At 58.5% G+C, this 14,162-nt stretch overlaps 1 protein-coding gene across 1 annotated transcript; it reads right to left on the reverse strand.

Moving 5' to 3' along the window:
* Positions 1–609: 609 nt before the first annotated feature.
* Positions 610–13,629, reverse strand: ZDHHC18 (zDHHC palmitoyltransferase 18). The gene is made up of 9 exons (XM_086479277.1): positions 13,372–13,629; positions 10,710–10,870; positions 8,699–8,848; positions 7,147–7,284; positions 6,690–6,738; positions 6,142–6,244; positions 4,569–4,678; positions 3,221–3,320; positions 610–860 (listed from the first exon to the last, which is right to left on the reverse strand). The coding sequence occupies exons 1-9, from the start codon at positions 13,626–13,628 to the stop codon at positions 819–821; spliced, it is 1,110 nt and encodes a 369-aa protein (XP_086335403.1). The 5' UTR covers position 13,629; the 3' UTR covers positions 610–818.
* Positions 13,630–14,162: the final 533 nt, after the last annotated feature.

Genomic DNA, 14,162 nt, shown 5'->3' on the forward strand with positions numbered 1-14,162 from the left:
CGCTGGCAGCCACAGGCAGGGAGAGAGGGGCAGCCTTCCTCCACTGCTGCCACCGAGAGCTCGTGGGGTGCTGCAGTGGGGGGAGAGGGGCAGCTCTGCAGCCCAAGTGAAGCGGGGCTTGGTCGCAGCGTGCTTTGGAAGGAACTTACCGTGGCCACGGGCCCGTCGGAGGAGCAAGCTGGTGTTGCAGAGAGCAAAACAGTGGGGGAGAGAAGGGAGGGATTGCCTGACCCACAGAGCAGGTCAGAGCTGGGAGTAAAAAATCTGTTCCCGGCTCCCAGTGCTCTGGTGGGGGCCCAGCTCGCTCCAAATGCTAAATCTCTGCATCAGTTGGGGGGCTTCCTTCAACCCCACCCCGGCAGCTCCACCGAGCCCCAACCACCACGGCGTGCCAGCCGGCAAGCCCCGGGCTTCACGAACCCTCTTGCCCAGAGCCTGAGCCGACCCCCAGCCGCGCCGTTTGCCAAGCACCACGTCCACCGGGCAGCTCCGTCTCGTACCGAGCCCCAGGGCAAAGCTGGGGGGAAAACGTCCCCCTCTTCTCACCAAGGCTGCGGGCAACCCCTCTGCCAGGCCGCCCCGCACCGAGACGGCACAACCCAGGGCTCGCCGCCCCTCACGCCGGTGGGATGCCAGTGGGATACTGGTGGGATGGACAGACATCTACACAACTGGAAGGTGATGGGCTCCATGGACAGAGCTGGTCATGCAGTGGAGACGAGATGGGTCACTGGATGGATGACAAGGAGGAGAAAGCGCTTTCTTACCAGCTAACCCCCAGAAAGCAGGGCTAACGTCCAAGGAGGGGGCAAATCCCGTCAGGCTGTGCAGGAAATGGCAAAGTCCTGGCAGGCATCCTCCTGGGGAAGACACCAGAGGTTACGCACCGCCACGCCTGCCGGTAGGGCCGGAGCAGGCTGGGTTAGACAGGGGGATCCACAGACCCTGGGCCGAGCGAGGTGGGTGGGGAGAAGGATGTTGGGGTGACGGCTTCTGCGGGAAGGGGGCCGGCAAGTGGGTGAGACCCTGCCCAGCCTGGAACCTGGGAAAAAATCCCTTTACTCCAGCAAAAGTCCCGGCAGCACCAACTGCTGCTCCGCATCCCTCGCAGCTCCATCCTGCAGGAGGTTACAGGAGCTTCCAGGCAAGGCCTGAGCCTAATAAAGAGTCCAACTGCCGTGCGTCAAACACCGAGACACCTGCCCTCTTCTGTCTTAAAGGAATAAAATAATAATGCAAGCAATTACCTCTTTAAAAATATAATTTTATTATGGTGAGTAACAAAGGAAACCAGTTTAAATAAAAAGAGGAAGGACTTTGGCCCCTGATAACAGCCCCCACGCTGCTCCTCACACACCAGCCCCTCTCGCCCCACGCCTGCCCCTAGAAGGTGGCGCCGAGGCTCCTCGAAGGCAGCTGGGGACATCCCTGCAGGGGAAGGAAGGGCAAGGCGGCCTCTCCGGCCACAACACTGACCAAAAAAAAAAAGCGCCCGGCCCGGGAGAAATCGGGCAGCCATGGCCGCGCTCGCGCCTCGGCTCTCGGCAGAGGGGAAAGTCGAGCTGGCGGCGGCCACAACGTCAAGGCCAGGGGAACCTTGCGCCTCCGCCCAGGAGCCGGGCGCGGGCTGGCACAGCCGCTCGCAGCGTGCAAAGGAGGACGCTGGTGAATTCGGAGGGGACTGGCTGCCCCCAGAAACGCGCTGCCTCTGGCCAAGGTTGAAATACCCGCGTTCCGACCCCCCCCCCCCCCCCCCCCCCGAAACCTACCCAGGCAGCTTGGGACCAAACGCTGCAAGCCTCTGCCCTGGTGCTAACATGCACAACGCTACCTGCACCGAATATAAAATGTGCTACATAGAAAAAAAAAAAAAAGGAAAAAACACCCCAAAAATCTACAAATTGTGCAAAAATATCCAGCAGCTTTTAATAACATGATTCAAGTATTGCTAACAAGGTCTGTGACTCTCCCCTGTGCACGCTCCAGTGTCAGTGATGCAGGGCTGGCTGCCCAGGCTCTCCCCTGCCTCTGCGGGCACAGAGCGATGCTCATGGATGAGCCCAGGCACAGGGGAATCGCTCCCGAGGCGCTGGGGACGGCCCTGCTCTCCTCTGCCGGCCAGAAACCCAAGCCAAGAGCACAACGTGAGGTTATCCGAGACCAGCACCTGCTCACTGCTTCCTCGGTGAGGCTCCACCCGGGAAGGGTGAGACCCTCAGGAATTCACACACTTTTCTGTTGCCTTTCGGTCTCCTGCAGACAGGACATAACGAGGCCTTCCTGGCAAGCCAAGGTTCCCAAATCTTACAACTGTAGCCTTGCTAACCAGCGTCTCACGAGGACAGCCACAGAGCACTGCGTGTTTCTTCTTCCCCATTAAAAGGAGGGTCATCCTAACTTGTGTCCTCGCTGCAAAACATCATCTTACTGACTGGCAGGGCCAAAACACAGAGTTCTTCAGCACCTCCTCAGTGATCAGCCAGAAAATAGGATCAACAGCAGCTGGGACATCCAGCTAGCTTCCACATCTGCTGGGAGCCAGAGTCCTGCCAGCTGAACAGCCCCAACTTACCAAGGCACAGCAGCTTCTGGAAAAGCAAAGCCGCTCTGGCAGTGGCCAAGGTGAGAATCTGGCCATGAAGAGACTGAACAGCCCTTCCACGTTGGCACAGGGAGCAGGACGTGTTCACGGAGATAGCAGGGATACCAGGGAACACCTCCACCAGCCCAGAAGATGAGGTGTGACAGCCCAGCTCAGTGGGACATGGTTGCCAGTCCTCACCTCCCCCCCCTTGGCCCACCTCGTTACTCCAGGTAGGAAACACAGCGACCCTCTGGAGCAGACGCTCCGGGCTCAGAGGTCTGGTGCCTCCCCAGACCTATTTGTTTCTCAGGTGCAGCAGGAACCCCCCGCTTTCTGCACGATTCTGAGGGTCTCACATGCTGTTGGGCTCTATCAGGCAAAAGTCCAGACAGGCCACATCACAGTGAAACAAATAAACAAAAAAATAATAAATAAAGTTAAAAACAAAAAAAAAAAAAGGAGGGGGAAAAAAAAAAGGCAACGTATGGCTCGACTGAGTCTTTGGCAGCTCTGCATCACAGGGCTGTCCTGCCTGAGGCCGGGGAGATGGTAAGAGGGGAAGGTACTGGCTGGAGCGAGGTGCAGGCACAGCAGGCACTGGGCTACATCACAGCTCTGCTAGGGAATGCCTCCTACCATGCTGGTGTCAGTTTTGGCTCCAAAGGAAGGGATTTCGGTCTTAGGACTGGACGGGGTCCCGACATCTGGCTGGATAAATCCTCTTCTGTCTATCAAACTGGAAAACAGAACAGGGAGGGCACAAGGGGAGTTAAGGAAAGGAAGCCTCGGCGCAGCCGGGCGCTCCCAGCCCGCAGGGAGGGCTCTCCTGGGGGGAGCTGCCAACCGAAGCATCGGCAGGAGGGCGCTGGATGACACGGCTCCCTGCCCGTGAGAGAAGCCACAAACGTATCACAGAAGCCACCAAACAGCCTTTAGGCAGTTCAAGCTTGAGGTCACCACAAACCCAAAGGGGAACCGGCAAAAAGTCTTTGCAACGGGGAAACCACACGAATGAGGGAAGAGCTGGAGGAAAACACTCTTCTCCCCACAACCTCCCAGTGCGCCGCTGGGCTCCCTGGACCCGCAGATTTTACCAGCTCTGAATGGCCCCCCTGAATCCAGCAAAAAGCTTGGGGGCACTTCAGAGAGCAGGGCCAGACGTTAAGCGTTAAAACACCCTCTGACTCCAGCTCCACAGCCTCACACCCCCTCCCCTGCTGCTGCGTCAGCACCTCCGAGACCCTCCGCGCAAATCCAAATTGGATCCACGGAATAAACTTGTCCCAAGGATCCCCACGTGCCCTAGGACAGGCTGAGAGCTCCAGCGTGCGGGTCCTCAGCTCCTGCAGCACAGCGCCAGGGGATGCCGGGCCTGGCTCTGCCCAATTGCACCCTCTTGTGACAAAGCAGCGAGAACCCTGGGCTGCAGGGACCGGGTCCCAACGCTTCCTTACGCTGCAGAGAACTGCCCACCTCGGTTTAACATCACTTCTGGCTCACTCACGGGGTAAAAGCATTTGGCAGGAGGCTACTGAGCATTTCAGGTAGTCTAAGTGTTGGTAAACCCCAGGTTTTTTCTGGTGCGGATCTCTGCTGGCTGCTTGCCATGATGCTCGATCCTCAGAGCACAGGAGGAAAAACACGTGCTCAGAAGTGCTGCCACTACTGCTATTTATCATCTGCTGCCGAGCCCTTCAGTGCCATTACTCTCCCCTCCCTGAATCGCAGGATGTGTCTTATCTGCAAGCTCCACGGAACACAAGCGATGGGAACTCGCCAAGCTCAAACACAGGCGAAGCAACACTTATCCACCTCTCCAGCCTTTCTCTGCAGAGACTGGGAAACTGCTTCCTCATCGTCATCGAAGCAGAGGTGTTTGTGCTGGCACAATCTCCCCTGAATCGTGGTAAATGTGTCCTTTCCAAGGCCCCCTCTCGCAGAGCAGGATGCAATTCCCAACGCCGTGGAGGTCAAAGGCTCTTACCTGGGATGGAACGGTCCGCACAGCACCGCACAGCAGTTTGTGAGGATACTTTTATGGCTGTAGGGATTGGCAAACTCCGAGCCCCTCTTATTTGACCAGGACCCTTTGATCTGAAAGGGAAAGCACACACACGGATTAAGACAGGAAAGACATGACAGCAGCTAATGACACGATAAGGGACTCGGCTCCAAGCCTTGCTCAAGAGGCAGAAGGTTCGTCTTACTGCAACCGTCCTCCCTCGCTTTGCTTTAACAAGCAGGACAGCTGCAGAAAGGCAGCCAGAGGAGACAGCAATATGCTGCTCCTGCCTCTGCCAAGCTTCAGCCTTGCAGCTAGAAAGCTCCAAAGCTGTGCCCTCCCCGTGCTGCGTGGCAACTTGTCAGTGTCACCATCTTCAACGCCAGCTGCCTCCTCCTCCTCCCTCCTCTCGCTCCCTCCTAGGCTGAAAGCCCATCAGAGCAGGGCTCCAGCTCGCGGTCCCTCCTGGGCTCCTCAGGCTGAACAAACAACAAGGGGATTCCCAGACCATGCTGCGACGGGAGGAAACAATCTCATCTGTCCCCACCCCGAGCAGCTGTCACGGGGACTCCTGATTCCGAAACCCCGGTCACATCAAGCGTGGGCACACACGAGGGGGGCAGATGCTATACCTGGCCTCAGGCCCCTGGCTGCAGCGAACCATTTACCGTGACATTTCCTCCCTCTGGTTTTACTTCCTCTCCCCAGCTGCAGCGTAAGGCTGGCAACGCAGCCAGAGAGGCAACGGGCCACGGCGCTTCGGAGCTGGTGCTCCCAGTACCGGGCTGCGACCTCCATTAGCTCCACTTACACGGCCTTGCGCCGCTCTGCCAACACCTCTGAACGTGACAGAGGTGGAGAGGAAAAAGTATGAAAAAAAAAAAAAAAAGGGGGGGGATGCAAACATGCCTTCTGCAGGGCTGGAAGCTTCCAGCAAGGGTAACAGGTACTTCTGGCCAGAAGGGTGAATTTTGATTCCTTCTGAGGATCAGACAGATCCTGCTTTTCCGTACAATCTGCCCTGCTCAGGGTACTCATTTGGCCCTCGGAGCCTGCACGCACCCCAGACTTCGAGGTAAATCTCATCAGGAGGCGTCTGCACGTTATTTGCCTGTTAGACATGAGGAACTGACAGAGACAAAGGGACTTGCCCGGGGGGGCGCTCAGAGGAAACCTGTGGTTATGCAGGATGCTGAATTAAGATCACCCATGTCCCAGGCTAACACCCGAGTAAATCTCTGGGGCCGGCCTTCCTTTTTCAGTCTCAGAACTCCTAATTTTAAGACACAGACTGGAAAAAACACACACGTGACCGTTGTAACGTTGCGGCGTGTGACCCCCCGTAGCCTGGCGCCGTGTTGCACAGCTCCCCGCTGCTCTGCCCCCGCTCAGCCACCCGAAACGACAGCCTAAACGCCTCTGGCTTCGCAGTGGGTTATCAGAGGCAAGGAGATACCGCGTTGAGGCAGGCAGCCAGGGATCCCCCGACAACCTCACCTCTACTCAGGAAGGACCAGGGCCGGCCCCGCGGAAGGACAAGCGTCCAGGTACTTACATCTTCGTTCGTCGTCAGGTTGGAGGCGACTAAATAAGTGTGAAAACCTGAGAGGCCCAAAATAGACCAGACTGAGAAGAAACAAATCACCAGCTCCAGCACAGTGAAGCGAAAGTCAAGGAAAAAAAAAAAAAATCATCCTGCAAGGAGGGGCAGAGGACTGTTTTGGGAGGTGTGTGCTGTGACCACGCACACCGAGGCACGAAAACGTCCCAGCGAGCTCCCCATTCCCCGCGCCGTTCTGCAGGCATCCACCAAGGCACAGCCTGCTCCAGCCTCTTCCCTTTCCACGTAAACTTGCACACTGGGAAAGAAGTTGGTCACCCCCCTCCTCTTGGCCCCTGGTGGTGAACTGAAGGTCTTCCCAATTTGGTGATGTTATCAGTCTACAGATGAAGAGGCGCCTGCCTGCCCCAGGTAGCTAGGGGACTAAGTAAGTTGTGGAAAGAACAGCAGGGCGACCCTACAATTGCACCTCTCTGTTACATGGTTAGTGTTGCTGCACCAGGGCTCGACAGCCTGAGCAGCTGATGGGGTCAGAAGGATATCTTGCAGGTGTCGTCTTCAGAGTGGCGAGGAATCCATCTCTCTGAGAGCCTGCAAAGCGAAACGGGACAAGGAAGGACATCCCGTCAGGCAGCCTCGCAGCTCCGGCCAACGCTTCACTCCCAAGCATGCGGCCACCCCCCCTGCGTGGACCATATGGATCTGCTTGGCTGCCCCAGCAACATCTGCAGCCTGTAACTTTGCAGAAATGTCACTGCACAGACACAGCTCCAGGAGATTTGGGGCTGACGGGCAAGTCACCTTCCCCGCCAGGTTAGGAGCGGGCTTCCCTGCGGTCTGAGACCCGGTTTATTCAGGCCACCGACCCTGCAAAGCCTGGTGTAAACCAGCCAGACCCTCCCCATGCTCTGCCCAACAGGAGCAGCGACCCAGGGCTGCCTCAAGCTGTTCGTGGCCGGGAGCACGGCACCCATCGCCGCTAGCACCCGCCGTACTTACGCAGAGTGAGGTGGGTGACGACGCAAGCGAAGATGAAGGCTGTCAGGAAGGAGAGGGAGAGGATGAAGGCATAGAAGTAGCGATAGTTGCGCTTCCCCACGCAGTTGCCCACCCAGGGGCAGTGGTGATCAAACCTCTCTGAAACAAAAGGGACACGGTGAGGACTCCCGCCACCTCGCACCCCACCCCCCCTAACAGAGCCAACTCCGCGGAGCCTCTGAAAACCAGGCGCTACGAATGGAGCTGCCACCCCACCGCCCCGAGAGCGGAACCCCTCCGCAGCAGTACGTTAGCGAGAGGTTTCAGTGGAGCCGCCTGCTCACATGTCCTTCTTTATCATCAAAAGCCAAACCACTCCTCGCACCAAACCCTGCATAAATACAAGCCTTGTGACCAGTAACATCTACCATGACTAAAACTGAAAGAGAGCAGGGAAAGTGCGGCAGTTTTTCCAGTACCGAGCAGCACTGGGTGTGTGCACGCAGCATCGCTGCCTCCCTTTCCACGTGTCAGCTTCCTCCGCCTTCTTCGGGGCAGAAAATAATTTTCAAAGCTGTAAAGAGGTGCCTCTCAAACCACAGAAACTGCCTGGGAAGGCAGGACAGGTGCAATCTCTCTGGCAACACTCCCCACTGCCTTCTAATGAAAGGGCTGCGTTTCAGACTAACAGTAACCATCCGGCGGGGGACGCCAGCGCCACCGAAACCCATCGCACGCAAAGCAGGCACATGCCCGCTCCCCCAGACGGCTCCGCTTCGAGCGCTGCCCCGGCCGCTTTCCGGCGAGCTGGTCCGGCGTCAGGAGGACTCGCAGCCCCCCACGGCTATCCCCAAACACGCGATGCTTGGCAACTCCCAAATTTCTTCTCTTAACCAGAGCGCTGGGGTCCTGCAAGCGCTCGTGGGTGGGTCGGTCGCTCCTCAGGCTGCCCTGGCAGACAGCACGAAGCACGGCCTCCGCAGCCACACGACGCACGACCCGGAGCGGCTGTACAAGGAGCAAATTCTCCTGGCGTGCCCCTAAATCACACGCCACCCTGCTGCCGGTTCAAGGTGCTCTGGTGCAGCCAGGCTGCACTGGGAACCTCCCTACCCACCTCTCTGCAGCTGCCCCACGCCTGCATGGAACCATCAGTGGCTTTTCTAGGGGTCTTCGGTCATTTGCTCCTGCCCCATCACACTCTGAGGGCAGGGGGGGAGGACAGAGAAGAGCTCAACCAGCAGCTATGGTGGTGGCGGCTCTACCAGCCTGGTGGCAGCAAGGCCACAGACAACCCGGAGCCTGCAGCAAACCTCGTGTTTGGGGGAGGCCTCAGCCGCCTTCCAGAGCCAGGGAAAGCAGAAACACAGAGCCTTGGACGTGCTGCCCCCTTGCCCTGAGCCACTGCACCGGCGTTTCTTTCAGTTTAGATGGGAAGAAGACAAACCACCAGGAGCTCGCTTTATAATCCTTCACAAGAAGCAAAAGCAACTCATCCAGGAACAAAAAAAACCACGTCGTCGTCCCCCCCCCCGCCCCAAGATATCAGCATCTTTCCACTTTCCGGGCTTACCGACACAGTTGTCGCAGACACTGCAGTGAGAGGTGCGGGGAGGGCGGAACATTTTGCAGGTGTAGCAGTACTTGAGTTTCACCACGTACTTGTTGATGACCACTTCCATCGTGCGGGCCGGCGGGCGGTAGGTAGAGGTACCCATGCTGTCTGCAAGGGCAAGGAGGGACGGTCAAACTGGGGCGGGGGAAACCCAAGCCCCTGGATCGCCCCGAGCTGCTTCCTGGCAGGGTAAAGGATGGGCATGTGCTCTCGTGATTTTAAGTAGAAGCTAAGAGGCAGCTCAGCCTACAGGATTTGTTGCAGGGTGGGCAGCCAGGAAACTCCGGTCGGCTCCTTGCAGCATTATTTATGTCCTTTCCTTGTCTGGGCAATGGCAGTGCTGCTGGGATGCCAAGAGGAAGCAACAGCTGCCCAATGCTTCGAGAACATAAAGCAATGTATAAATAACGAGCCTAAAAGCAAGCCCAGTAACACCACCTCATCCCTGCCTGTCTAACGGATCACGGCACGGGCAGGCAACGTCATCTGTCAACGTACGGGTGGTTCCTGCTCTGCCGTAAGCATCCCAGTTACAGAAACCCGGGTGACCTCAGCAGGAGCACCCCCTGCCACCGCCAGCACACAACTTGCCGACCCACAGCTGGGGCCAGCAGTGCCACCAGGCTCAGGGGACTCATTTCCACCGCGGCGGGGGAGGACAGCGAGGGGGTCTCGAGCGCTCCAGGCAGATTTCGTTGTCATCTGACGTGCGTACGTCAGCAGCGCAAGAGGATTCCTCCCCCTCAAGGCTGAACCCAAGGATTTTTAGGGGCGCTGGGTGCGCTGGCACTTTGTTATTCATTGGGGACTGGCAGCTGGAGAGCGCTTCTCTGCTCAGCAAAAGTGTGAGCTGGCAAACCTCTGTAGCGCGCTGGCAGTTTGGGGGGTTATTCCTTTATTTTAGCCACTCCTAAAAGGGCACCTTTCCGACTCTGAGGAAGTCTTTGAAAATAGAGATGTATGTTAGGAGGAGAATAAGTGGGTTATATGAACAGGAACAGCTGGCACATCAGGCAGCATCTGCAGCCAGATTACTGCTTCAGGCACTTATAAACAGAAACACGGACAACCACTCTGAGGATATTTTAAACCCCTTTTTTTTAGTCAGAGGTAGAATTACTGCCTTGCAACTGTCTTCAGCGGGGCAGATTCAAGCTGTCTCACACGAGCTTTACTAAAGCATTTGTTACTACGGGTCACATCAACAAGGTCCCCAGATCCTGGATACATACACCTCCTGGGCCACCACCAGAACAGCGTGACACAGCAGTTTTCAGATGGGGACAAACACTCACAACCCGTTAGAAACCATTACAATAAGGAAAACCTCGCAGCACAGCAGGCTCCATGGCGACTCGTAACCTTAAAAAGGATTCACGCCCAAATTAATTACCCTACGTCCTCACCACCCCTGTTCTGCAGAAGAAGGTACAGGGTCAGATTCCTCCGAGTTTGGACAATATCCAAAGTAACTAACGCACCGTTACGGAGCAGCGCAGGCGCTCTCGCTCCATCTTCACGGCAGCGGGATTCTGAAGGGGGACTTGGTGCTTCCCCAGCCGCTGTATCCATGTTTAGGACACCGATGCCACAAGCTCTCCCTCCCCTGAGCTCTGCACAGGGCTGCTGCCCACCCAGGTGTCATCCCGAGGGCAGGAACGGGTACAGCCACAGCCCACCGTACAGGGCTTTGCCTGGGAAAGCGACGGGACTGGATGGAAAAGGAAAACCACCTCTGCTTCTCTGCAGATCCTCTCTCTGAAGCGCTGCCTGCTGAGCCTGGGGCACCTCCCTTACCGGGACTCGTAAGACACTGTCAAGCCTCACAATCTGATACTCTGGCCTCTTCTCCCCCCTGGACAAGGGGTGAGGAGTAAAGACCAAAAGGAGACTCGCTGAGTCTGAAACACACGTGCACACACAGAACCACGCACTGGACCAAACACAGGAGAGGGAAAAGAAGTCTCACCAATCCGCTTTTCCAGGTCTGCAGCCTCACTTGGGGTGGCTCTGGGCAGGATACCTGGGTCTCTGAAGCTTGTCTGGAGCAGGCAGCTGATGACAAAGAAGAAGAGGACGGCTGCAATGATGGGGATGGCCAAGGTAAGGTGACTGGCAAGGAAGGGGCAGCTGTAAAAAGAAAAAACAATCGCACTGTTACCAACGATTGCCACAGAACTGGCCGTCAGCTGCGACCCTACACACCATGAATTATCGTGAGGTAGTGGGCTGAAGTGCTGCTGCTTTGCAGAGACCTTGGAACAGCAAAAGCCAGGCCAGAAAACACTCGAGTAGCGCTGAGAAGACGATCTTCAGCACAAAGACGTCGGTTCAAGCCCTTGTACACAACCTCTTTGCCCTCCTGAAGTCCCGGAATTGCGTTTCAAAAACCTGCCAGCTGCCCCAAAGCCCCGTCACCTTCTACACCGGCAGCATCAAGCACACATGGAGAAACACCTCAAGCTAAGCAGGGACCAAAATCAGCGTGAACACGATCCCATTTGGTCCAATATGTGAAGCTGAGAGGGACCTTGGCTTCGACTCCACACGGCTTTGCTGTCTCCGGATGACTCGCGTGCCCTTCACGGCGTGCCAGATGTTTGGATGACGCCTTCCAGCACTGACACCGCTGTGACAAGCCACCAGGCATCCAAGCAGACGATGCCCGCTCCTGGCCTTGCCCTGCTGCGACCTGGGGCTGTTTTTCCCACGTTGGGGCAGCTCCATCACTCGCGGCACGGCGGGCGAAGACAGCCGAGGAGCACAGCTCTTTGCACGGTGCAGGGCCGGAGAACCCTCCCGCCCCTGGCTCTGCAGGGGGATTTGCTATTCTAAGCACCGATAAGCACCCAGAGTCGGGCGCAGACGGGCAAGCCGCTCGAGCCCTGCTGTCTGCGGGCCGTGCTAAGGCTCAGTAACGCTGCGAGGCAGTTTGAGAGGATTAAGCAACTTTTGTCTCAACTCCCCAGCTCAGCTGGCCAGAACAAAGCGGCCACCAAGCAACAAAACCCCTTCGGCCCGAGACCCAACGCTGCTGCCAAGCCCCTCAGTCGTTCTCCCTGACAGAGGGACAGAAAAGTCTCTGAAACGAGAGACGTGAACTTTGCTGCCACTCCTTTTCCAGGAGAATCTCTAGGCTCTGCTTTCCCCTGTCAGGCCAGAAGAAAACTCATTTAAAAAAAGTGAACTGCAAGTGAACCGTAGGCACAGGCAGGATGTATTTGCTATACCATCTAGCACAGCGTAGCCCATGCAACAGAAGCACGCTGCTAAAATAACAACTCGGAAAGCCCCAGGCTATCTTCGACCAAGAAAGAGTGACTAGGCAAGGAGGGAGGGGAGAGCAGATGTCCTCTGCTTGCCCCTGTACAAAGCAGTTACTGTGCTAGTGCTGCCCATTAGTTTCAGATACAGCAGAGAAAGCTGTCAGAGAGGCACAGACGATACTAAGAAAGGAGTTTTCACGTCGGGATGCCGTTACTGCCTCCCGCAGCTGCCTGCCCCTTTGAGCTCATCTGACTTCTCAGAACCTCTAATCCGATCAAATACCTTCATCTCCCCACCAGCAGGCTCGGGCAGCTTTGCTCGGAGACTCGCAGAGATAACGCCGTGATCCCGAGGCAGGCATGACCCCCCGCTCCGTACAGCGGCAGGAAAAACAAGCTGCCTTCCCTCCCGAGGCAGAAATGCAGAGGCAGGACAGCAGAAGCCCTCGGAGGTGTCAATAACCAACGGTGTTCCTTCCCCGGCTCCTCCGGGCAGCGCAGGACATCGTGGGGTGCTCGTGGCTCTCCCCTCCCTTAGGGTGTGGGAGCGGGGAGCTTCCCCAGGCCAGCTTTTCTAAAGCAAAGGGAACTGGGAGAGCTGCAGCTCCCTCTTCCCTGGACTCCGCTGCACAATGGGGGCAGAGCTCCAGTGCCCACCCTCGAGGTGGGACCCCAAAGGGTTTCGCCATTTCTCAAGCAACTTGAACAGAAACACTATTCCTCTATGGACAAAGGCCACCAGTCTTGGGGGTTTCCTGGCTGCGATTCTGGACTGGTTCTCGGTAGCAGGAGGGGAGACTGGGGTATTTAGAGATGAGGGGGGTATCCTGGGAGGATGTTAAACCCCTTCCTGGGGCCAGACGGAGCAAACAAGGTCCAGGCCCCCCCCTGCCTCCCCCCATACACACACCTGGGGCCAGGCAAAGGGGAAGCAGCGACTGCCTGCGGAGTGGGTCTGGGGGCTGTGCAGCAGGGCAATGCCTTGGGCGGGGGGACAATGGGGAGATGGAAGGGATACCAGTGGTGCCATGGCAGGGGGAGGGGTGCCTCCCCAGCCCACCTTCCTCCCACCACGAGTGGGATGCCAGCTAACCCACGGCTCCCCCCAAAAGGAGGGGCGGGGGGACAAGAGCTGCTCAGAGACCCCAGTGGGGAGCGAACCGAGGGCCAGACCCCCCCCCCCCCCCCCCAGCTTTACCCCAGCAGGGAAGGGGGCCTGATCCCGAAGAGGGTGTCCCAGCCCAGGGGGACACACCAGAAGGACCCCCAGCAGCGGAGACGGGGGGGAGGGGGGGAGGGGACACGGGACACCCCGCAGGCCCCAGGGCGGTGCCCGGAGCTCCCGGCCCGGCGTTGGGGACTCACTCGAAGGCGAAGAAGAGGCCGCTGGTGACGAGGATGAGGCCGAGGGTGAGGACGAAGACGCCGCTGTGCCTCGCCAGCATGAGGCGGCCGCCGCAGTAGAAGCGGTTACGACCGGGAAACACCTCCCACTTCCGCCGGGGGCGACGGGCCGTACCGGATCGTTCTTGCCCGGTGGGTAACGGAGACGGTGAAGCGATCGTACCCGTTGCCGGAGCCGCTACCCCCGGCGGGATCTGTCGGTACTCGCAGTCCTTCATGGCGCCGCAGCGCCCGGCCCGGCCCGGCCCGGCCCCGCCCCTCGCCCGGCCCCGCCCCTCGCCCGGCCCCGCCCCTCGCCCGGCGGACGTGTCCGCCCCGCCCCGCCGCAGCGCCCCCTGCCGGCCGCGCCGGGCACCGCCGGGAGCCCCGGCCCCGGGGGAGCGGGTGCACGGGGGGGGTGCATGGATATCCCCCCCCCTCCATCGTCCGGCAAACGACTTGGAGGGGACGTGCGTGTGCCCAGAGGCCGGCTGGCAGCACCGCCACCCCCCGAGGGACAACCGGACCCCTCCCTTGGCGCCCCCGTTCTGCCCCACGCCCGCTGCGGGGCCGCACCGGAGATGTGGCACACGGGAGAGGTCCCACCGGGATGGAGAGGTCCCCGCGGGAGGCTCCCCGACAGCGAGGCCCGCTGTGCCGTTCGAGGACACCTCCCGGAGGTTTCGCGGTGGATGAGAAGCGGACGGACACGGGGCCCCGCCACAAACCATTGCTCGGTGGCAGCACGTCCCCCAGGAGATGTAGGAGGGGGA

This window comes from Leptosomus discolor, chromosome Z (assembly GCF_034619465.1).
Source record: "Leptosomus discolor isolate bLepDis1 chromosome Z, bLepDis1.hap2, whole genome shotgun sequence".
In the NCBI taxonomy this organism is placed as follows: Eukaryota; Metazoa; Chordata; class Aves; order Leptosomiformes; family Leptosomidae; genus Leptosomus; species Leptosomus discolor.